This window comes from Uloborus diversus, chromosome 4 (assembly GCF_026930045.1).
Source record: "Uloborus diversus isolate 005 chromosome 4, Udiv.v.3.1, whole genome shotgun sequence".
Classification (NCBI taxonomy): Eukaryota; Metazoa; Arthropoda; class Arachnida; order Araneae; family Uloboridae; genus Uloborus; species Uloborus diversus.
Window position 1 is genome coordinate 16,520,063 of NC_072734.1, and position 25,058 is coordinate 16,545,120.

Consider the following 25,058-nt stretch of genomic DNA (forward strand, 5'->3'; position numbering starts at 1 on the left):
TTACTGGTTTCCTATTCATTGAAAACTTCCTTTTGCTATTTTAGCTATGTATTTGAATGTTATGTTTTCGATCCCATTTTAGGATTTAGAAGCATGTGATTCTTAACAGTTGTAAAAACTGTCCAAAATGAACCAAGTAAATAAATGAGGGCATTTAATAAAAGCATTAAAAACAAATGTGGCACAGAGGGATATGAATGGGCTTATAAATTTTTCGAGAAAAACGAGTTTGAAGTTCTAGTCCAGTCAAATTAGATCGAAAAAGGGCCGAACCCGAACATTCAAAAAAAAAAAAAAAAAAAAATTGCACTATACCACGTTGTTCAATATCAAAAGGAAATGGCGTACCAAAAAGTCCCAAGAGTTTGAGCGTCGGGTTTGGAAGTTACGGAGGGGGGGGGGCAAAGAGGGGGCCGAAAATGCCGATTAGTGTTTTATTTCAGCTGTATTTCCAACACTATTCCTTTTCATTGAAATGTAATTGAATAAAAAATAAGAATAGTATTACTTAAGTTTTTTACACAGGTCTGTCATTCTAAGGGAAGCGGGGGGGGGGGAATCCCCCCCCTATTTTAGAAATTCAAAAGTTTCAATGCAGGAATTTTATTGTTTTTAGGGGACATTTTTTAGTGCATTTACTTTGCCCCCCCCCCTCCCCCAAGTAAATGAAATGACGGTGACACTTATTTAGTTCAGTTGCATTATCTTTATTTTTCACTTATTTAGTTTCTCAATTACACTTTATTGAAAAGAAATAGTGTTGGAGATACAGCTGAAATAAGGCACTAATGTGTATTTTCAGCCCCCTCTTTTACCCCCCCGTAACTCCCAAACTTGACGCTCAAACTTTTGGGAATTTTTGACACGTTGTCTCCTCATGATACTGAACAATGTGGTATAGGTGCAGATTCTTTTTTTTTTTTTAATGCTCAGGTCAAGCCCTAATTTGACTAGACTATTCAGATCCTAGGTAAGTTTTCATTGAAATTTTTTAAAATCCTGCCGTATAGCAGTATCTACCACTACCAGGGATACTAGTTCTATCTCTTGCCCCCAAAAGAGGGGAGGTTTCCCTCCTTTTTGTACAGTTTATTTCGAAATTTTTAACTTGGCAATTACATCCCTTTGCTTCTCACTGCCTCAAATGAGCTACATCAGCAAAAAGACAATCAGCATCAAAAGATAAAATTTGGCATGAAGGAAACACATGACAACTTTCATATTTCTATTTTGAAAATTGTTCAAAATGTAGGTCTGTGTATAAAAAAAAATGTATGGGAAAAAAATGTAAAGTGTGTTCTTTCAAATGACCATAACTTCTCTTCTAATTGAAGTAGAATGAAAATTCAAAAGCCATGGTAAAGCTAAGAAATAGAGCTTTCTATTGATATATTACATGACTTTCTTACGACCAAATTTTTCAGCTTGACTTTTGAGCTTGAATATTTTATAATACCCCCACTGAGAAAATTTCAAAAAAAAAAAAGGATTGTTTCAATACTGTTCTTCTACTGTACCACAAATTAGGCTGACAGCACAATGGCTTGGCACCACTGAGTCGCGTCCCGGGGAACTTCGTTACAAGAAGGCAAAAGTTCCATGCAATGTTCCTCATTTTTTATATCGTGCTGACTTTCACAGTGAAGAGGCACAAGCTTACACCATTGTATTGGAAGGCATTGAACTATAAGTAAGTTCAATATTGGAAGGTTGCAACGTGCCCCTATTGCTTTTTGTCGAACATGAATGGAATTTTAGAACATAAAGGAAAACAATTGCTACACTTAGCTACTTATCAAATTAATAGAAGTGCAACAGAAAAGTTTCCAGGTTTTCATTAATTTTCAAACTTTTTTAGTAAGCTTTGAAGCTAACGATTATCAGTTATTGAATACAAAATGAAACTTTTTATAAAACGGTGGCACGATAGCAGTTGTGTGTAGTTGACTCTGAATTGCTAGTGGCTTTTTGCTTGAAAAGGTTACACAGCTGTAAGTTTTGTGAGTGCCGACAGCTCGACTAAGCAATAGACATTTGAACTTTAAGGGAGAAATGCTGCTGTAGGCAAGTAGGGGGTAGTTACTGCAAATTTTTCGTTATTATTTTATATGTTTTTTGTCATTTATTGTACGTTACCTTCATTGCACGAGCTTGCTTTATTTGTTTTCCACTGGAAAAAAAAATGCGAAAGGAACATCCAATTCCAACACTATTGTTAGTATTGAATCCAAAAGTAGTTTCTTCAAACATTTCGAACTAATTACTACAGATACTGTCGTTTACCTGCACACTGCAGAACAAAGCTCCAGTGTGACGAAACTGAGTAAACAATGCAGTCCCTTGACCGTTGTCAGAATAATAGAGGCTAGCATAATCGAAAAATATGAAGTTCGGCAAAAGGTTCAACTTTGCTCCTAATGCTCGCTCCCCACCCCCTGCCTAACCTTTTTATTTCATTGTATGCTTTTTTCAGGTCCTTCAAAGCAAAATACTTACAGTGCAATAGCTACCTATGAGAATCAAGACCAAGCTCAACAGTAAGTCAGGTATTTATTATTATGAAGAAATTTCAAATCTTTAAGATTTCTGTTGTTTCTATGGTTTATTCCCAGTTTCACCAACATTTCAAATTTCCTCCCTCTTAAATATATCACATGAAAAGGTATAATTGAAACTAAAAAAACGGTGGGGGAAGGGGGGTATTTCATGTCTGCGAATCGGGGGACTCCATACTATAGTGCTTCTCGAAAGAGCCACAAATTGGTCTTATAAATCCCTGGGGGGAAAAGCGGCGGTCGACACAAGACTCTTTCAAGGCACTATTGCCGTACTTACTATACTAGGTTTATAGTAACAAAAAGAGTTTTCAGTATTTTTTTTTATTGCTTGAAGAATATTTAATCCTTTGGTATACATTGTCGTCAAAGAGGAATGCAGGAGTGAAATAACTGCTCAAGTTGCACTGAACTGCTCCAAAAGCGGTGAAATTAGCAGATTTTGAATAAAGCAAATAAGTTTAGTTTTTAGCCAAAAGTTCCTACATTCTACTCTCTAAAGAGTGAATTTTTTAAATTTTGGCCGGAAATAAAAATCGAAAGTTTTATCCTTGAAAACCTGCCAAAAGGGTTTCTAATTGTAAAGGATGATTTCCGATTTTTATCAACATTGTCAAATTCATAAACTGGCTGAAAACTCCCGTTTTTCGGCCTGATCTCCCACGCTCCAACTTTTCATTTATTTTTCCCTTTTTAAATTTAATTTTCTAAATTAGTAAAATTTTCTTGTTGATATTAAAATTTTTGTCGGCATATCCTATCATTTCGCTATTGTTTGTTGCGATATTTTACTATATGTTCATGAAGTTATTGTAGTGAGCGTTGCTGTTATATGCTTCACTAACGAAGTCAGCAATACTTGGAAATTTCACCCATATTACATATTGCAAAAGTTTCCTTTAATTTGCGCCGTGAAATCAGCAACCATTTCACTGGATGGAAGGACAATTATTTTTAAAACGTTCTCACCTCTAAATTTTTCATTCCCCATTGCTTTTAAATTTTTCAAAGCTAGAAAATGCAGAAGTGAACTATTAATGCATTAGAATGCAATATTTAAAACACCTGTATCATGATTAAAATTACTTCTCATAATATTTTTCAGCCTTTTTGTTTTGCTGCCACTAAAATAATTTGATCAAATTTTTAAATATTTGACTGAATTTTCTTTGTTTCTGCCTTGTCTAGTAAAACTACGTTTTGGACGTATGCCAATATCGAATACAGTAGACCCTTGTTTTACATGGGGGTTACGTTCCACGGAAATGCCGCGTAAATTGAGACCTCATACTAGTGTTAAAATAGGTGTTTGGTTCCGTAGATAACGAAGTACTTCACTCAAGTGATGATTAACTGTATAATAAGTTTAATGTGTACTTATATCGACTTTTATGCACAACATACATAAAGAAAACAGGGTCATTCCACGTCAAATCAACCACAAAATTAGAATTTTAACACCCACCGTCTCGGAATTTGATCAAACTTGGTATACTTCATCCCTTTATGGTTACAAGCAACCCCCTAATTTTTTTTTCTTTCAGTATCAAAGCGTTTTGATTTTATAGCCTTTTGAAATTTGGCGATTTTACATTTTTTGTCATTTTCGAGACACTCAAACTAAGATGTTGTTTATGAAAAAAATTCTTTCTTGTAACTAATGCTATAATATTTTTGAAAATTTTTACACAAAATAGAAAGACTTTGAACATGTTGATAAAAAATATTTTAATAACCTTAGTTTGCACAAAATTTTTTTAAAAAATTAGAAAATTGAAAATTTTGAATTTTTTTGCAAAAAAAGGTGTTGGCAAAAATCTGAATTTCAACAAAAGGGTCAGCTTTAAAAATCATGATTTTTTTAAAAAATGATCATGAATATGTACTCTAACTTATCCAATGAAAAACATTAGGGGACTTTAAGGGATTCTGCCCCCCCCCCCCTCTTCACATTCTGGAAAAAAAAGCGTAAAACATCATACAATCTCTTCCATATTCTTAAAAACAGAATTGTCAACAATTATGACAAAAATTCAAATATACAATGTGTTGAATATGGAACTCAAATATAAAAAAATAATAATATTTAAGCTTCTATTCTATTTGAAATAGTTTAAAATTTGTCAAATCAGCCACAAAAATGGGATCTTAACACTTACCATCTAGATTTTGATGGAACTTGGTATACTTCCTTATTTTGTGGTTAAAAGCAACCCCTTTGTTTCTTTTCTTTCAATCTCAATGTATTTTAATTTTATAGACTTCTGAAATTTTTTGATTTTGCATTTTTTTTTTTTTTTTTTTTTGTCACTTTCAAAGACACTAACTGAGCTGTTGTTAATGGAAAAAAGAAATATTTCTCAGCAACAAATGATATTACGTTTTTGAAAATTGTCATAAAAAATGTTAAGACTGAATATTTTTATAAAAAAATATTGTAATAATCTTTTTATATTATATTATAATATTTTTTTTAAAAAACAGAACGTTAAACATTTTGGTTTTTTTTTTCGGTCAAAAAAACCATTGTTAAAATTCTAAATTTTTAACATCAGGGTCAGTTTTAAAAATCATGATTTAAAGAAAAATGATCATGAGTATGTGCCCTAACTTTTCCTATGAAAAAAGTTATGGGTATTTTAGGGATTCTGTCCCCTCCCCCCTAGAAACAACGAAAGCATCATAGAGAAAAGTTCTTCCATGTCTTTGAAACAAGAGTTCCCAGCAATTATTTTAAAAATTTAAATGTAAAGTGTGTAAAATATTGAACTCAAACATATAAATTTAATATTCAAGCTATTTTTTATTTGAAATATTTAAAAATTGTTTAAAATATAAACATTCTGAAAATAAGATATCATGAAATTCAAAAGTTGCAGACAACAATATCTGCATACAGATTACTGCATTTTAGTCCAGACAAGTTAAAACAAAAGTCAAGTCTTAACACCAATTCATAATCATGCAGTTACTAGTACTTTCAGGATCCCCCCCTCTCCTTACGTTTGAGAAAAATTGCTATTGTGGAACTGTTTTTCCATTATAGTTTTGCTGCCATACAACGACAAATTCATCCTTTTAATTTCTTGAAATTACATTTAACACCCCTTAAAAATTAATGGTCTGATTGTTTAGTTATAATATGTTTTAAATAAAGTAAATTACCTGTCCCCCTCCCCTCATAGCAAATGAAGAAATAAATTAGTATTTATGCACCTCTCGTATTCAATGGATTTTTATATTTTTTAATGACAATTGGAAAACAAATCATTATTTGCATGGAAATTTTTTTTTGTCCAGATTCCCTTCCCCCCATCTTAATGACATAACTCGCAACTTTTCCTCAACTTACTGGGGTTCCAAAATTTTAATTCCTAAAAATTTTCTGTCTGTATCACTTTATTAATGCTTAACATTCACATTATGAAAATTAATTCCAGTAAATGAATTTTCTATTTTTGTTTTCTTTTTTTGAAAAAACATAATAAAATCAATAATAGATTTGAATATCTTGTGAGGAATAAATACATAATTGTTGAAAAGAGATAAAAGCTTCTTGTTAGTCAGGTCTGCTAAAAAAACAAGTCCTGCTCTCACTTGTTTAGAAAACAAATAATGGTGCTTTCTTTCTCTACAGGCCTCCCATGGGATACATTTTAGCCTACCCTATAAGAATTGCACTAACAGCACAGAGTGGTTGCTGACTCCCCTGGATAAAAGATAGAATTCTCTGAAAGAACTTTTCTAAAATTTTGTGAAAAGGTTAATATGAAAGAATGAATTGAACTAGAATAGCAATTGGATGTTGACTTATAGGGGGTTCTAGCAAAATGTGTGTCAAGTTAGAAAGGTTTTCGGCCATTGAAGTTAGCATTGGGCAGACCCCAAGAAAAATAAATGTCAAGTTACAAGGATTATCAGTGTGTCCAGTTACTGAAGTCTCATTGTATTTAAACTGGAATATATATAATGTTTATAAATCATTTGTAGAAAATAAAAAGTGGCTTGAAAAAACATACTACCCTTGATAAAACTAATGCAGCAGTTGAAAGAGGAATCAAGAAAAAGAAAGTATTTTAAATAAAAAGTAGTTACCAATCTCACAGTCATAATATAAACAACTAACTATTTATGTAAACCATACAGTTTGCTGATCAGCTGTCATCTAATACCAGCTGTTCCTTTTTGCAAGTAAAGTTCCTTTTTGCAGTAAAGCAACCATAAAGTTAGGGAGGTGACAGGCAAGTATATTAAAAAGAAAACAAAACATCTGAAAAAATTACTAGTGAAGTGTAAAATAAAAATACCTGTCATTTGTACAAATGCCCGGTTATTAGGATCCATTTATGATCATAGAAACACTCAAGATAACAAAACACACTTTTAGGGTCAAATGAGATTGTTGCAAAGCAGGGTTGGCAAAAACCCGGGTTTTTTAAAAAAAGCCCATGGACCCAGGGTTTTTTTAAATAAAACCCAAAAAAAACCCAACTAAAGTTGGGTTTTTTAAAAGAAATGTGGGGTTTTTTTTTCTTTTAGGGAAAATGTGGGGGGTACTTGTAGCATATTGTAGCGTAAGTGTATAGACAAAGTGCAAAAATTGTCTTCGGGTAAAAGAAGCTGGAAAACTAGTTAAAATTCAGCATATTCTGAAGAAAAGTATAAAAGACTACAAAACCCAAGAATGGTGAAGTTTCAGATTTTTTTTAGTTTTCATTATTACCAACAGTTAAGGCAAAGTTACTTCTCGAGTGATAAAATCTATTGTTCGTTTTTAATTACTACATATTTTTTTTTTTGCATTTTACTTTATTGTATATCATTTTGTTATGCAAAACTACTGTAGAACCTCAAGTAGTTTAAATCAGTTTTTACTGAATTCCAGCTTAATCAACACATTTCTTTGAATTGAATGTTGCCTGTTTTTCTACTTCTGTGTACAGAGTAAGAAATATTAAACTTTTTCGAAGATAATGAAAATACTGTACATCCTGTTCTGTTTTCTGTTGACCGTTTGAAAAATCTGTTAATTTCTAAAAATATACCTTGTGTTTATTCAAGATTTGTGACGTGTTGGTTTGCAGAAAATAATTCACCTGAAAGCCTTTTAACTAGAGTAGTTTCCTCTGTACAATCTACAAATATTGAGAAAATCAGACGAGACAGGACTCAGTCAAGATAATTTGAGTTATTTATTGACCAGTTAAAGAAAAAAGTTAAATATATTTATTTAAAATCTTTGAAGTATTTTTTTAATGCTGTTAAGTGTTAAGAAATACTATTAAAGTTCAAAATTCATTTTTTGTGTTCATTGTCTGTGATGAAGAACAAATAAAAAAGAAATTTAAATTATGAAAGTATTTAAATTAATTTTTTTTTAAACTTCTCAGAAAATTTTAAAAAACCCAAAAGTGGGCTAAATAATGGGTTTTTTTAAATGGGTTTTTTCAAAAAAACCCATTGGGTCCAATTCGGCCAACCCTGTTGCAAAGCCTTAATTATAAACATTTTGGGCAATTGTAACCATTTTAAACTCATACCCAATAAATTGCTATGTTAAACCAAATCCAAGTTTCAGTTTGATATTGCATTAGATTAATGAATAAAGTTAAAAGCTCTGAACTCGTATTTATAGGATTTTTAATACTTTGCATAAATTGTCTAATTATAAATTGGAATTAGATGAAAAGTTTTAATTTTTATATTGCCCTGAGTTTAACAATAATTTTTAGTGTGCATAAATTGTTGTAGGAAAATTTCGAATTTCGCGATATTCGATTATTTTTATTGTTTATTTTTAATTTAAATTATTTACAATTCAAAAAAATCTTGAGTATTTAATTGTTTACATTTAAGTTCAAACGCCAATGTATTTCAATATTTAAATTTTCTTTAATGCAATTATTAACTTAGTTTGTAATATTGCGATCAACTTTTTTTCATTTATCAAAATAGGGGGCAGGGGGGCAGAATCCCTCAAAGTCCCCTAAAGATTTCTATTTTATATGTTAGCACACATGTTAATGATCATTAAAAAAAATATTTAAATTATTTTAATTTAGACCCTCATGCCAAAATTTAAAAATTTTGACTATCATTTTTTTATTGAAAAAAATTAAAAATTTTCAGTTTGTTAATTTTTTTTAATTGCTGAATATAAATTTAGATTTTTGACATATTTTTTTCTGAAATACTTGAAATCTTAATATATAATATAAAAATTTTCCAAATTTTTTTATCTTTAGTTTTTGAGAAATAATTTTTTTTTGCAAACAGCTGCTGTTGATTCTCAGAGAACTGTAAAAGACAACTAACGCAAAATCGCAAAACTTTGAAGGGCCAAAAAATGAAAACTATTTTTAATAGAGAAGAAATACTTTAGGAGGTTACTTAGGATTATGAAAAGTAGAAGTATACAAAGTTTCATTGGAATTTGAGATGGTGGGTGTTGGAGTGTGGTTGAATTGACATGGAATGACCCAACATAAATTAACTTCATGCTCTGTTTATAAAAAGGAGCTGGCTATGAGTCTTTTGGCAGGCAATAATTTTTCTCTAATTCTTTGCAGAGTATTAACGCATCCATGATCACTTGCGTCATTTCCATGATGGAATCTTCCCTCACTAACAAATCAGAAAGATTATTTCTATTGTCAAGGAATGGCCCAAAATTTTCAGTGAACGTTTTTGGTTGTGCATCACAGACGTCGGTATCCTCGTTGGTTTTGACCTCCTTTGTCACTCTTAAAGCTCTTCTTCCAGTGAGTTCTGAACTGTGAGAGTTTATAACTTTACTTCTGGAAAGAGCTCTGGAACCAATCACATAAAATGTCTCCAATGGCCCAAGCTCTATTATTAGCACGCCAAAATGCAGTAGATTGCGCATAATCTGCAATCTTTAGGTGTTCGGATTTTGAAAGAGGGAAAAAATTAATTTGTTTGCATTGCTGCGTCGGCTTAAAACCGAAACTCATCCACGTAAAATAAAGGTGTCAAATCTTAAACCGCTTAAAATAAACTTGCTAAAACGAGGGTCTACTGTACTTGATTCGCCGATAATTGCATGCTGTGTTTGAAGTTTCAATCCTTCTGCATCCTAAATGCTTTCCAATTATTTTGGAAGTTTAAAGTAATTTTAGACTATACTACTTAAAACAACTTATTGTTTGCTTTATTTTAATTGTTAAAGTATTAGGTTTTTTTAAAACTATTCAGCAATTTTTTTTTAGATCTACAGTTTTAGAAGAAATTTTGAAACTACATAATGCATTGAAATTCAGTTTTCAAAGAGGTAAACAAGTGGTTTTTATAAGAAATTGCTTCTGACATTATTAGTCTACAAAATTTTGAGAACTGTGAGGATTAAAATTATTTTGTCATATATTTGATCCGATTCCTTAATCTGTGCGATGTCTCAAGCTCCTGTTTTGGATTGGAAACATGCTAACATGAAACAGGAGTTTCGTCAAAAATTGCCTCTGTGTTTGAGGTTTGAATCAAATACAAATGTGACGACCAGCAACAGGCTCTAGGCCCAGCTAGGCTGGTCCTAGTCGATTAATTAGTCCCCAATGAAGATCAATGGCCCTCTTAAAGCCATGGGCGGATTTATGGGGGGTCAGAGGGGGGCAATGCCCCCCCCCCCAGTTTTGGGAGGACTTTATGTAGTAACAACACATTTTCCAAAAATTAAAAAAAAAATCATTATTTTTTCGTTTTTGAATAGTTTAGAAGAGCATGGGTGAATTTATAGGGGGGGGCAAAGGGGACAATGCTCCCCAGTTTTGGAGGAGTTTATATAGTAACAACTTATCTTCCAAAATCTTATAACAAAAAAAATCATGATTTTTTTCTTTTTTGAATAGGAAATTAAAGTTTATTTTTTCTTTTAAACTTAAAATAGCCGTTTCTTACAAAGTTTGAACAATACTGTACAAGTGTATAATCTACTACTCAATTTCAGAGGCTGGAAAGTGCAAATTATTGATAGGTTCTAAAATCCTTGAAAAGAATTGGCGCAGTATAGCCTACAAGGGCTCTTGAACCAAAAACCTAATCTAACCAACCAAACCTTAAAAATAATTAGACAAGTCTTTGAAACTCCTAAGAAGTATTAACTTGCATCACAAAGCACTTTTAAAGCGTAAAACTTTTAAAAAAAAAATGATTTGCCTATTATTTCCAATTAACCCTTATAAGACTTCAAAATACAGAATTTTATATCCATTTTAGATAATTTCCTCCGGGAGAGTAACCCCCGGGCCCCCTAAAACTGGAGATATTCTATATCCCTCTTAAAAGGGAGCACTGCGTTACCCTCTTAATACCAGTCCCCTCTCTTTTAAGGTCAATTTAAAAAGGACATCATGATTACACACAGTAATGAAAACGACACATAAAAAAGTAAAGAATGGCCTTACGCATCACAGAAAACAGACAAAAATATGGGAGGGGGGAGGGCAATTAAAAATGTTGCTCCAAAAAAAATAATAAAAATCCTGCCCCCCCAGGAACTCAGTCCTAAATCCGCCTATGCTTAAAGCTATCCACTCCCTTGCTCATTACCGCCTCTTCCGGTAAGCTATTCCAAGTGCCCACGACCCTGCTAAAGTAGTAGTTTTTCCTGATTTCCAAGTTAGCCTGAGATTTAAATAGCTTAAAACAATGACCCCTTGTCCTGCTTTCCCCGCAAAAATTTAATCCATTTAAATCTTTCATTTTGATAAATTTAAATAACTGAATCATGTCCCCTCTGACTCTCCTTTGCTCCAGTCTATACATGTTAAGCCTATTAAGTCTGGTATCATAATCTAAATCTGAGAGTCCCCTTACCAATTTAGTTACCCTTCTTTGAACCCTTTCCAATACAAAAATATCTTTCTTCAGATAAGGCGACCAAAACTGAACAGCATACTCCAAATGAGGTTTTACTAAACTCCTATATAAAGGCAGAAGAACTTTTTTAGATTTGTTTGAAATAGATCTATTGATAAACCCAAGCATTTTGTTGGCTTTGTTACTAGCAATACTGCACTGTTGACTAAACTTGAAGTCCTGATTTATAAAGACACCCAGATCCATAACATTTTCTGCCTGTGACTGAACCCTGTAAACGATATCTCATACGTTTATTTCCATGACCTAAGTGTAGCACTTGACATTTCCCTACATTAACTGCCATACCCCATTTATCTGCCCACTTAGTAATATGATCTAAATCCTCTTGCAGCTGTTTTACTTGATCTTCATTTTCGACAATCCCCATAACTTTTACATCGTCAGCAAAACAATTCATGCTTCCAGAAATATTTTCATTGTCATTCAAAATATAATAAAAAAAGAGGCCCTAACACTGATCCCTGAGGAACCCCACTTAAAACATCACTCCAATTAGAATGATTTCCTCTCACAACTACTCTTTGCTTCCTACCAGTAAGCCAATTTCTAACCCAAAGCAAAGTTTTTCCTCCTATTCCTATGTCAGCTAACTTGCTGAGAAGAGCAACGTGCGGTACCTTGTCAAAAGCTTTTTGAAAATCAGTATAAACAACATCCACACATTTTTTGTTATCTAAAGCTGAGGTAACCTTGTCGTAGAAATGCAATAAATTAGTAGTACAGGATTTACCTTTCCTGAAACCATACTGCAAACTAGTCAACAGACTATTAGTCTCTAAGAACATCATGATCTTAATTTTGATCAAAGTTTCGAAAATCTTACAAATCACCGAAGTCAAACTTACAGGTCTATAATTCCCAGCAATACCTTTAGACCCCTTCTTGAAGAGTGGCGTTATGTTAGCCAGCTTCCAGTCCTCTGGCACTGTCCCCGAGTTATAAGAAGCATTGAAAATATTCAAAATAACATCCACTAATTCCTCTGCACATTCAACTAAAATTTTTGGATAAATATTATCTGGTCCCGGAGCTTTAGTTGCTTTAATCTTTTTCGAATGAAATAAAACCTCCTCCCTGGAAAATTTTGCATCCTGCAAATATTTAAATTATTGTGACTGTTAGAAGTTATGACGTTAGGTTTTTACATCTTAAAAGTTTTTTAATTTGATTTTTATTATTAAATTAGTTTTAATTTGTGAATTTATTTAAAGTGGTTTTTCCCCCCTTTCTAAAGTATTTTGTTCTAATAATTATAAACTAAATTTAGTAACTCTTAAATTCCAAAAGATTTTAAAAACAAACTTGCATGTTCTATATTCTACTGGGAAATTATTCAAATTTTAGAGTTTCTTCAATTTTGCAAAGTTTCTGAAGTAAATAATTAGATATGTTGCAAATTGATACTATTTGTAAGAAACAATCTGTAACAGCAAATAAGAAATAATGAGATCAAGATTTCTTTTGATTGATCAAACATGGAATTGCTTGTTACCTTAAATAATGATTGCTATGACACTTTTATATTGTTCAATTCAGACTTCAGGAGTTTCCTTTGTAGAAATATAGTGCTCACAGAGACTTAACTTGCAATTATAGACATAAAATGAGACATTTAACTAAAATGAAATGTAAGACATTAAACAGTATTTGTAGTTTAAAATTATATTTAGCTCTTTTTACTTGCAATTTCATCTTTAGTATGGCAGGAAATGTGTTCATATTTGCTTCAATGTATTTTACTTCGGTAAATTTTGAATGCATATTGCATAATTTGATCTTTTATTTTTCAAAAACCCACTCTGGAAATTTCCTGACAATTCTCTCTGTCAGATCACTGCATATTTTCCTAAATATAAGATAAGTAAAGCTCTGGACTGTTTAAGTAGTCCATAGCGGCATCGCTAGACCCCTGGATGTAATTTTCATTCTAAAAGAAGTTTCAAATCTTTTATTCTGCTTGTGAAGTATGCTGTCATGGAAAGATTAAGGACCAGTATCTGCAAATTTTTGAAAAATTTATGCTTTGTCATTTATTTGATGGCACTTTATCGTACGAACTTGCTAATTTGGTGTCTGCTGAAAGTGTAGCACAAAAAAAAAAAAAAAAAAAAACAAATTTCCCACTTCTCCATATTTTTGCTACTAAGGAATCCAAAACTTCTTTAAATATCTGAAATCATTTTCTGCCGATCCTGTCCTTTACATTCCTGTGGCAGTTCTTGTTTGGGAAGTTGAACCAAGTTCTTACAATGTTTATTTTTCTACAGGGCGCATCTGCAGCTCAATAATTACGAGATACAGCAGGGGGTATATCTGAAAGTGGACAACCTCATGGATACTGGGCGTGGAAGAGGACCTCGGGGTAGGGGTGGCCCGAGGCCTTTCAATGGTGCAGGCATGCCATACAGATCTGCAGACTTTCCTCTAAGGTAACGTGTTTGATTATAAATTGAAAACTTTTTTTCATAGATTTCCAGTTGGTTTTTGTACACAGATTTCCGTACCTTTTTGTTTTTATTACAGTTGAATGGTATGAAACATAGTAGGATCAATTGATAAATAGAAACAAACTGAATTGAGTATTTCAGAAATGGCTTAAGTCCAATGGAATTCCATTGAACTTACGTTCTTTCTGAAATAATCAATTAAACTGTACTAAAGCTTGACTGCGGAGAGAAGGTAGATGGCCTTGAAGCAGAAACATTTGTATCATTCGCCATACATTGCTTGATATTTTGTAATAAATGGGATCAGTGAGAACATCTCTTGCTTCTCATTCCTTTTTTTTTTTTGGGCTGATTCTACCTATTGGAAAAGATACAAATTCGTGGTCAAGCTTTATTTCATTTTCACTTACCCACAGTTTAGTTTCAAGAACTGCGACAAGTGTGGTAAAGCTTGACCTCGGAGAGATGCCGGATGGCCTTGAAGCAGAAACATCACTTTTGTCTTTTCCAATAGGTAGAATCGGCCAGAAAGTGCCATGTAGTAAGAGGCACGTTGTCGCTGATCCTATTTATTACAAAATAACTAAAAACCCAATTTGGAAGAGAGATCCTGAATGTTCCGCGTGTTTCCGAACGATGGTGTAGGCCTCATCATTGTTTGAAGATGAATACTGATCTTAATTTTTCTCTTCAGCAGATCTACAAATGCAAAGTAACTGTATTCAATTAGTTTTACCTTTCATGTGGAAAGTTACAAAAAAAATTAAGAATTTTACCCTTTTCAGTTTTCAGCCATTTTTTATGGGCTGTTTCTATTTATCTCATAAAATTGTTCTCTGAGGAAAAATTTTATTCTTCCTATTTTTGGTTGATTAAATTTTGATTTGAATTACTTTTGTGGATTTTCCATAAATCCAGCTCATAATTTATTTTTTTACTTTCTATTTATTTTCAGATTTTTTTAAAACTCTTTTTAGATTGGATTTTTAGGGCTTAGTGGGTCTCAGATTGAGTATTGTTAACAAACACAGACTAAGATACACAGTGTATTCCAGAACTCTCATCAGGTATGGTTTGGGAGTTGAAATGAAAAATTAAGAAGTTGATATTACCTGCTGAAAGATAACTAGTTTTAACTATGGGATATCTTCAGACAAGGACATTCTCTTGTTCAATAGACGAAGATTATGTGTTCATGAGAGCCATCTCTCATGTGATTTTAGAGAATTAAGATACAGAATAAGTCATTAATCATTCATCTTGACATATTAAGGCTTAAGATTTTGATGTTGCCAAAGGTTCATATTTAAAAACTAATAAAGCAAATTTAAATAGCTCTGTTTGACTGTTTGTAATATTTATTTATCAGATGATAAACATTGTATATTCTGCATTTATATATAATTTAAATCTTCATTGTTTAATATTTCCTTTAGATGGGTTACTCTAAACCTCTGAGAGAATTTTGTATTGATAAACTACTAATGATTTGATGCGTTTTTTAATATCAATTTCATTTTAAAATTCCAAACATTGAATTCAACTTAGTTTTGAACTTTAATTTACAGTTACCTTACAGTCAATAGAGGTTATTTTTCAAAGTGTGATGATTTGACTCGAATTTTGTTTGTGCTTAGAAAAAAAATATGCAATAGCTTCATTTTGTTGTGTCACTGAGAGAATTTCAAGTTTTCATGCAACATTAAATTTTTTATTGTAGAATTCTAGTCTTAAGCGACATGGTTGGTGCTATCATTGGTAGAGCAGGTGGTACCATCAGACAAATAACTCAACAGTCACGAGCAAGGTAAGTTGTATGCAGCATTTTCATACTTGATGATGCTCTTTTTAAAAAATTTTGGGAGATAAATGCTTTTCTTGACATCAGACAGAAATCTAATGAATATGTTATATTTTTGAAAAATATATTGTCATATTTTGATTTAATCATTGAAAAGAGCAGACAAAAATAGGTCCTGGTCATATTTTGATTTTATTATTGAAAAAGACTAATTCTTCAGGTTCAGACAAATCATGTCTAAGCTCCCGGTTTAATTATTTATTTTCTAGATTGTTGTAAATCCCTTGTAACCTATGTAACATAATGTTTGCTCTAGAGTGAAAGGCTGTAAGGCTGGAAATATTTTCATAACTGCATTAATGGCTAACTCAAACATATTTGCTGAACCCTTGTCTCTAGTTAGATGCTTTGGTTCTAAGCATAACATTGTGGAGAATCATTTTTCTAAAAATCATTTTAAATTTTGCTAAGACTGGAAGGATGAAAGTAGTTGTTCATAAACAAAATAGTTTTTTTTTTCAATTTTGCTCTGTGAGTGTTCAAAACGATTCCAAAAAAAAAAAAAGTTGCAATACTTAAAAGTTTAAAAAATAAAATTAATAGCACAGGACATAAACAAGAGCAGCAGGATGCACCAATAAAGTTATCAATTTTGGAAAATTTCAATGTCTTGTTTAGTTGTCACCATAATTGTACAAGTAAATAGAATTTTGTTGGAAATTTCACCAGAAAGGCGTCTGCAAAGGATGTGAAGGCAATCACATTGTGCGAATCTTGTGTATAGAACACCTGGCAGTGGATAAAATTAAATAAATTAAATAAGATTTTTCATTTCTTCATTCATTGTTATTTTAAATTGAAAGTTGGTTTCACAAATTATTTCTCACAATAGGTATAGTATTGTTAAATCCAATCATCAATAAAAATAGTCGGTGGTCACTGGAGTTAAATTACCATATATTTCTGTTTTAAATTTTCATAAGAAATCAAGCTTATTGTAAATCATTTATATATTTTAAGTGTCTTCTAACAAAGTTTGAAAGTTTGCTTAAGAACATGAATGTGTGTGCAAGTATATGCTGCTCTACAGATTTCTACAGATATATTTTTTTACACTTGAAGCAACTATTGTTAACTATGTTCTAATAAAGCCAAGTAGATTTTGAAAACTGGTTCAATGCTCATAGATTTATGAATAAAGATAATTGCAGCTATTTTTTTCCTATTGTTATAAAGTAATTTAGGTCTGTTAATCCAGTATGAAGATTTGATTTGTTGATGGGCAAACCAATAAACTGCCAAAGGTTTCAGTAATGATGATATTATTAAACTTTTTCTGAAAAATAACGAGCTATCCTATTGCACTATAAAAATGAAATTTAAAAATCTGATACTTCCCTATTTCACATTGGAATTAATTCAAGTATAAATGTTGCATTTTATAGAGTTGAATTGTGTTTGTTAAAATATTTCTTTATGCTAAACTTAAAAACGTTAAAAAGAAAGAAAAAGTTCATTTAAGAAAATGTAAACATTAAAAAATAATGCCATCTCCAAACAGTTAGGATATCTTACTGTTTCAAATAAATTTCACTTATTCAATATTTGTATTATAGAGTAGACGTTCATCGCAAAGAAAATGCTGGCTCTCCTGAAAAGGTATTACTAATTTATGTAACCAAATAAAATTTAAAACCTTTCTGATAGCTAAATTATTTCTTCTATAAATATTACAATAGGGAAGTATTATTAGACTTTTGATTCACCTTAACAATATTTGACCAAAGCATAGTTTTTAAATAAAAACTTTTGCATTATATAAATTTCACAAATAAAAGCTGCCATTCTGTTTGTTTTGTATAACAAGTGCCACATTGCAATAACTTTATGAATAAAAGTAAGAAAATGAATTGATTTTCACAGTATATTACTTGCGTTTTATAGGTCATCACAATTTATGGAACTCCAGAGAATTGTTCTACTGCTTGTCAGAAAATAATGGAAATAATGCAGCAAGAGTCCAACACTACAAACCGGGGGTAAGCTTTAGTTTAATTACCTCATTAATTCCTTCAATATTCATATTGTAATTTTGTAATCGAAGATTTAATGAAGTTCTGTTTTAGAAAATTTTTCTTTGAAGAATGTGGTAATCTGTTTAAAAGTTAAGGGTAAAAATGCCTGTAATTCTATTACTTTAGAGAAATATTTCATCAGATTTTTTTCTTACGGGCCCCTTTTGGCTATGTGCTATTGCTAGGTTAAATTGCTTAGAATATTTCGTAAATGTGTATGCTGTCTTGTATTGTCATTCTATCACAGTTGAGATAAATATCAGATACTACTTATATTGCTATTTCTCTTTGTCGACCCTGATTAAAGTTAACAATTTTTTATTTTACAAAGAACAACAATCAAACTTGCATGCATGAAATGCCAAAAATTCGTGAATTTGTTCATATAATAATCACGAAAAGTAAAATTGTGAACAAAATGTAGAGATGCATGTTTTGTTATTAAACCACACCTTGTAATCTAATTATAGAGAAAAAAAATTAACTCTCTTTTTTAAATTTAACATTTTTGGAAAAAAGAATTTATATTTTATATGCAGTAAATTATCACCCATTAGCCAGGGCTAAAGCAGAAATACATGAAATACACCACCAGCTCAGTCAATTCCAGCCGAGGACTGCAGTTTCGTGCTTATTAGCACTCATCAGCCCGGCATAGGAAAGTGACTGAGCTAGAATTTCAGCTATTAGGCTTTCTACAAGCGTATAAATATGTAGAATAATTTCTGAAGGAAAAGTTTCAGTATTCAACCATGAAAGTTTTTACGTATGAACTCGGAAATTTTCGTTTGACAACACTTGCATTTTAATGCATGCATAATGCGTGAAACTTTTTTAATGAAGTAAATATCAAACCAAACTTAACCGCCGAAGTGTTATAGTTTAAGCCATGATTTCATACTAACCATGGTCGTATGAGGCGTTCAAGGGTAGTGCAGTCAACAGCACAGATTTCTTGCAGAACCTTGGTTGAGAAATGCTATTCTAGGTGTATCGATATATCCACATGTGGTCGGGTTGAAAAAAAAACTCAATATTCATTTAAGGGGCGAGCATAATAGAAGTTAAGGCTGATTTTTAGGTCAAAATTTTTTTGTGAATACAATACTTTTACTTTGTAAAAGGAAGTAAAAATTAGCAGCCTCTTTATTTTTGGGCTTGTTATTTTATTCATCATTACTTAATCATAGCAATAATTCACTGAAGGCTTTCAACACAGAAATTTCGTTTCTGAGTTAAAATTAATTGTAATATTCAGTTTTTATTCTGAGTTTACCAAAAGTTGTGAAATTGATGTTTAAAGATATCAGGAATGTTAGAGTAACTATTAAAATGTCATTTACAGGGAGATTCCTCTCAAAATTCTTGCTCACAATAACTTGATCGGAAGAATCATTGGAAAAAATGGAAGCACAATAAAAAGAATCATGGAACAAACTGAAACGAAAGTAACGGTGTCTAGGTATGTATGTTTCATCTATCCCTTAAATTTTTAATTAACAGGGTTTATCTGTAAAACATAGTAACTGCAGTACAACCAGATTTATTTATTTTTTTAGTGGACATACATACTTATATATAACATCTCGCAGCCTGGCAAGAAAAGTGACACAACGGAAAATTTGGAGAAAATGTACCAGCTAGTGATTTAAAATCTAAATTTAAGGCTCTTTCTTGCCATAAAACTCACACAAAGTTGACTAACATAACTGGTGTGTGGTGGCGTGAAAACGATGTTATCGATAATGACACATGATTAAAATTTCATAATTTAGAAAAAACTTTAAGTATGCATTATAAATTTTTTGCAGGTAACATAATACTAAAGACAAAAATCATTTAAATCTACTATTGCATAAAACCTTTATTTTCTCAAATGCTTCTTTTTTTTTAGCTGTCCCATACCTTGCTGGGATGCAATATGTTGTGAATTTGTGGATTTAATCATTCAGTAATTCTTAAGCTTGTATACTTTTTGTACTTAAACAAAATTCTTAAATCATCAGTTGGAGCCATGGGTTCTAGAGTAGGGCTCTAAAATTTCTAGGATGTTTTGCCCCTCCATTGTAGAATTGTATAATCTTTTATAATATATGAATTACTGCCTTGAAAGTGAATTTCTGCAAAGTTTTGAATATCTTAAATATAGTAGGTAGGGGGAACCCTGGAGTATCTATCTTAAATATCTTGGAAGTTTGTTAATTAATTGCAGCGTGATAAAGTAACTTTCTTTTCCTTCAGCAACATCCACGACATCAGCAGTTTCAACCTAGAACGAATCATCACCATAAAAGGCAAACTCGAAAGCATTGCCCGTGCCGAAAAAATGGTCAGCACCAAGCTGCGACAGAGTTACGAGAATGATCTCGCCGCCCTGGCTTCACAGACATACATGTATCCTGGTGTGCATCCCATGGCTATGATGTCAACTACCTGTTCTCCACCCGGGATGGTCCCTCCTCCTGGGCCCCAAAGGGGACCTTATGGTGGCCCCATGTATCACGGGGCACCCCCTTGTATGCCCCCTATGGCGCCCTTCCCTCCCGCAGGTGCCTTTCCACCCTCAATGGATGTGCAGAAGGAAACAGTGTTTGTATTTGTCCCCAATTCATCTGTGGGAGCCATCATCGGAACTGGTGGAAGCACAATTCGAGACATGATCAGCTCGTCGGGTGCCAGCATAAAGGCAAGAATTTTTTTACTAATCTTTCATTTATTAGGAACCAAAAAAAGTTTAATGCAGTACTAGCTTGTATTTCTGTTATTAATTATGCTTGTGATTTTTCTAGAAATTAGCAGAGCTCCATGAATTTCTTTTTTCAGAACTGTGAAATTCTGCTTTTGTGTTGGTTCAATTTAAATAGCAGTACCCACACTGCGATGCCTGTGCTAACAATTTAAAGGAAATCTGTTGAATTTAAAAAAAATCCACACCACCCCCTCTTCCCACTAATTCATGCGGTGCAATATTTATTTAGTTAAAATTAAGCTTATTTGTGTTTTAAATATTTTGCTCAAGTAGTCGAGTGCATGCGAGGCAAAGTGAAATAGCTTCTTTCATTTACTCAATCTTTTCCTAAAACAAGTACACATATTTATGCATTAATTGATTTATTTACATTCCTTCCTTCAGTAATTCACTTATTTTGTCATTCATTATATTTTCTTATTCATTCATTTTTTTATTTGCTCATCTATTTTTCTTCATATTAATTAATTTAATTATTTATTTTCTTTATATTCATTCAAATCTTATTTACTGATTCATTTGATCAAAAATACGTTTTACAATCAATTAGAAAATATTTCATTATAAAAATATTTCTTTTATCACTTTGCCTCATAGGGGGAAAAAAAGTTTTGTTCTGTAATTTTCAAAACAAATTTCCAGTTTTTTCGTTTTGAAAAAGCTTGTTCACTTTGCCCCACATTCCCTTACTAGCTATAAAGTAGCATATTGTTTTTTGTTCAGCAAAAACAGACAAGAAAACACCACTTTTGTAAGCCTATTGCATGTATTTCATACATTAGTTAATTAGCAGAATTTTCTGCTACTCTTATTGTAAATCCTAATTTTACGTTAATGAATTGGCTATATTTATGTAGAGGAAATCTGGACATGACTTCTATTATTAGCTATGTAACCAAGAAATATTTTTTGGAATATTTTTTGTGCTAGCACTATTCCAAAAAGATTAAATCAATAGGGATATTTTTAAAAGTTGAACAATGAAGCAGAATTTCATTAAGCTTTTTGGTGGAATAGTTTTAATTTGTTTTATGATTATCTGTACTTATAAATTTTAAATGTAAGTTAGAAAAGGACAAATGTTTGTAATGTGTGACAAATATCAAGGAAGATCTTAAGCCACTTAGCTGACTGAAGTTTTCAGGAGTTTTTTATGCATCTTTTACAGGTGATTCAGCCAAACAAAGATGATCCAGTAGAGAAATTAAATGAAAGAAAAGTATGCATAACAGGTCCTGCTGAAGCACAGTGGAAGGTACATGCTTTAAATTGTATTGTTATGGTCCAAGTTAACTTTCATTAAAACGATTCACTAGTTGTAGGATATCCTACAGTATAAAATGTAGATGCAGCTTTAGCCTCTAGTGTCGTCGAAAATATTCAAGTCTTATTTTGTCTATAACTAAGTCATTTTTAGATATTGTTCCATGTAGTGAATCAATTTTTTTGTGAAGAGTTCAATTTATAAATCTGTCATATTTACATCTACATTTAAGGCTTGAGGGCTTTAATTCCATGTTGACATTTTTTAACAAATTGTAGACTGATGAAAAATCACCATATTTTCTCATTTTTCCACTTGATTATATACAAGCATCACTAGGCATTCAGTGTACATTGGTACCTCTCATGGCCATCTCTAAAGCAGGGTTAGTCTATTTTGCTGGGAAAATGGTGTGTTTGCTGGGACAGAGGCAAAAACTAGAAACACTGCAGGGAAAATGGAAAATTGCTGGATTTTCAAATGTTCACAAAAACAGAATAATTTTGTTTATAATTAAATTGAGAATTTTAATCAAAACAGATTGTTTTTATTAATGTTAATTTGATAGTTAATATAATTTAAAGTGATGCTCAAACTGAACTCAAAAGAAATAGATAACCTTTTAAAACTTGAATTTTGGTTTGCAATTTTGGAAAAAACTGCTCCGATGTTCAATTTAATTTGAAATAAATTAACTATTTTGTGTTATTTTTACTAACAAAATTTGTTTAATATGAATTTTTTTTTCTTGCTATATTTCACATATTAATCAGTTATTTTCTTCAAATTGCTAATATTCTGATAACGTAGCCCAACTAGTATTACTTCTGTTAGAAATGAACTAAGAGATAAGAATTAATTAGTTCAATAATTTAACCCAAAGTCATTGAATCATTTTGTTATTTCCTCTCTGCTTTCTTCTGAACTGCATCCATAGTATTTAAAAAGCATTTTACCAAAACAGAACATTTAGATTATTGTTTCAATGATGTATTGAATAGTTTAAGTTTAAAAACATTTCAGTATAACATTATTAGATTGGAGTTAAAATTACTAAGATTTATTAAATCGGCTGTATCCAATCCCCTAAATCAGTGGTTCCCAACCCATGGACCGCGAGCAGCATGTTACTGGACCGTAGACACTGGTCAATAATCTGAAACATCAAGATAACTCATGGTCTCCCAGTATTTCTGTTTTTGTGAAAATTCATTTTTGATGTACCGTCACTTTCACTCGATCTCTCTCTGACTCATCGCCAGTAAGGAGCTTTAAGATTAAGATTTTTCATTTTTCTTAGGAATTTCCCCTATAATTGAAGATGAAATCTAATGAATCAGAAATTCCTTTAAAGATAAATTCTAAAGAAACTATTAGTTTCATGTTAAAACTGCTCCTCTGTTGAACTTGCATGACTAACCCATAGACTAATAATAAGAGTAGACCGAGCTATGGCAACCCTTTTGCTGCTCATAAACCAAACCATGGAACTGGTGGATATCCTAGCAACAGCGCGCTTTGATCGTAGCATACGATCAACGCCCGCGAGAAAATAAATAGAATTGATGGAACGCGGAATATTTATGGAGTCCGATTTGTAAATTTGTTATTCTAAGTTGTGAATATTTTGTTAATGTAGTGAGTTTTTTCGTTTAGATCGTATTGTGCATTTTCTTTAGTCAATTTCAATAACTCTATAAGCAATTAAAGATGCAAGCGCCCAAAAAGAATCGGCAAATGGTAAGATTTTTACCTAAAATTTCAATTTAAGATACCGATTAGTACATTTTTGCGTTAACGCAAAACGTTTACGCCAACGCTGACGTAGCAGTTCCGAATGAAATAAAAGTTACTGAAAGCTGTGATCAAAAACTAATTACTAATGTCAAAATAATGCATAACTAAAAGAAAAACAGTTCAATCTCTGCACCTGGAAAAAAATTATAATGAAAATACATTACGTCTTAAAATACATGTTGAGTGCCAAACTATAGATAATGTTGCCATCTAGCAACCATGCCGCCACAGTTTTCGCTAAGCCTTCCACCAAGCCATCCATGAACCAATTTTTTCATCAGCAAGTCTGGGAAAGCTCGGTCTACTCTTATTATTAGTCTATGGACTAACCAGTTAATTGAGACACTTCAGGGGCTTTTCGACCACCTATGTATTAGAAATGAGGCTTTTCATTGATTTTTTTAAGTAATGTAGAAATGCATCGAATACTGCGATTTATTTGAGACTAAAACTATCCACTTTTAATATAGATATCAAATTCCTCATAGAGGAAAAAGCGTTGAAAATGCCATGCAATTTTAACTTTGACTTTTACACTTAAGCACAGTTATATGAGCAGACTAGCTGCTTTGTCCAGTCTATTTTGAAAACAAAAATTGTGTCAAGTGACGTATATTCAACAATCAGGCATAAATAAAAGAAAAAAAATCATGCTAAATTTCAACTCCAAACAATGACGACAGATATTAAAATACTTTTAAGAAATTAAAATAAAATGAGAAAGATGAATTTAAAAAGCGTAACTATGGTAACACAAAATAAAATAAGTTTCAGAATTGAATATGAAAAAGATAGAAACAATGGATTCAAAAAGCGTTACCGTGGAAACGCAAAATAAAATGGTTAAAAACTTGAATAGAGAACAGATTTTTTGTACTTCATTTAATTCGCTTGTAACTTTTTTTCTAATGGAGATAGAAAATTAAACTTCCGACCATAGGTCGAGTTAGATCTGGAGTAAAAAAGATAGCTCTTTTCAATGGTGTCAAAACAAAAGCTGTGGGACAATTCCTTCACTTTTTATTGATTTATTTAATGAAGAAAATACGTAAATTTCAGCTAAGCCTAAAAAAATTCGAGCTAAAATGCTAATAACTCCCGCCGTAATAAAGTTAGAGCATTCAAACAAATTGCGTAGAACGCGGAAAATTCTACCCTTTCCAACGATATATAATATTACTAATTGCGAGTAATTTTTAACCCCCATATTCTGGAATTTGTGAAAATTGGGCCTAAATTGGAATAAAAAAAGAACTATTCATCGAATTTTTTTTCGAACTGGTCTGCAAACCTTCTCAGGACCTAAAGGAACAAATTGTGAAAATTTCAGCGAAATCGGCCGGGTAGTTCTCGAGTTTTGAGAGTTCAAACAAACAGACGTTTTTTGGACACTTCATTTTATACTATGTAGAGAAGAGCAGATACCCCCTCCCCCCCCCCCCCCCCGAAAATAAAAACTATTACTAACACAA

The 25,058-nt window shown here is 31.9% G+C and overlaps 1 protein-coding gene across 2 annotated transcripts in view; it reads left to right on the forward strand.

Moving 5' to 3' along the window:
• The window catches only part of LOC129219891 (insulin-like growth factor 2 mRNA-binding protein 1), a 91,376-nt gene that overhangs the window by 50,876 nt on the left and 15,442 nt on the right, over positions 1-25,058 (forward strand). For both annotated transcript variants that reach the window (XM_054854205.1, XM_054854206.1), the window contains 8 exons: positions 2,474-2,537; positions 13,721-13,882; positions 15,621-15,707; positions 17,318-17,360; positions 17,646-17,740; positions 19,122-19,238; positions 20,018-20,462; positions 21,694-21,780. In XM_054854205.1, the coding sequence (XP_054710180.1) occupies positions 2,474-2,537; positions 13,721-13,882; positions 15,621-15,707; positions 17,318-17,360; positions 17,646-17,740; positions 19,122-19,238; positions 20,018-20,462; positions 21,694-21,780 (1,100 nt within the window). The remainder of the gene's footprint in view (positions 1-2,473; positions 2,538-13,720; positions 13,883-15,620; positions 15,708-17,317; positions 17,361-17,645; positions 17,741-19,121; positions 19,239-20,017; positions 20,463-21,693; positions 21,781-25,058) is intronic.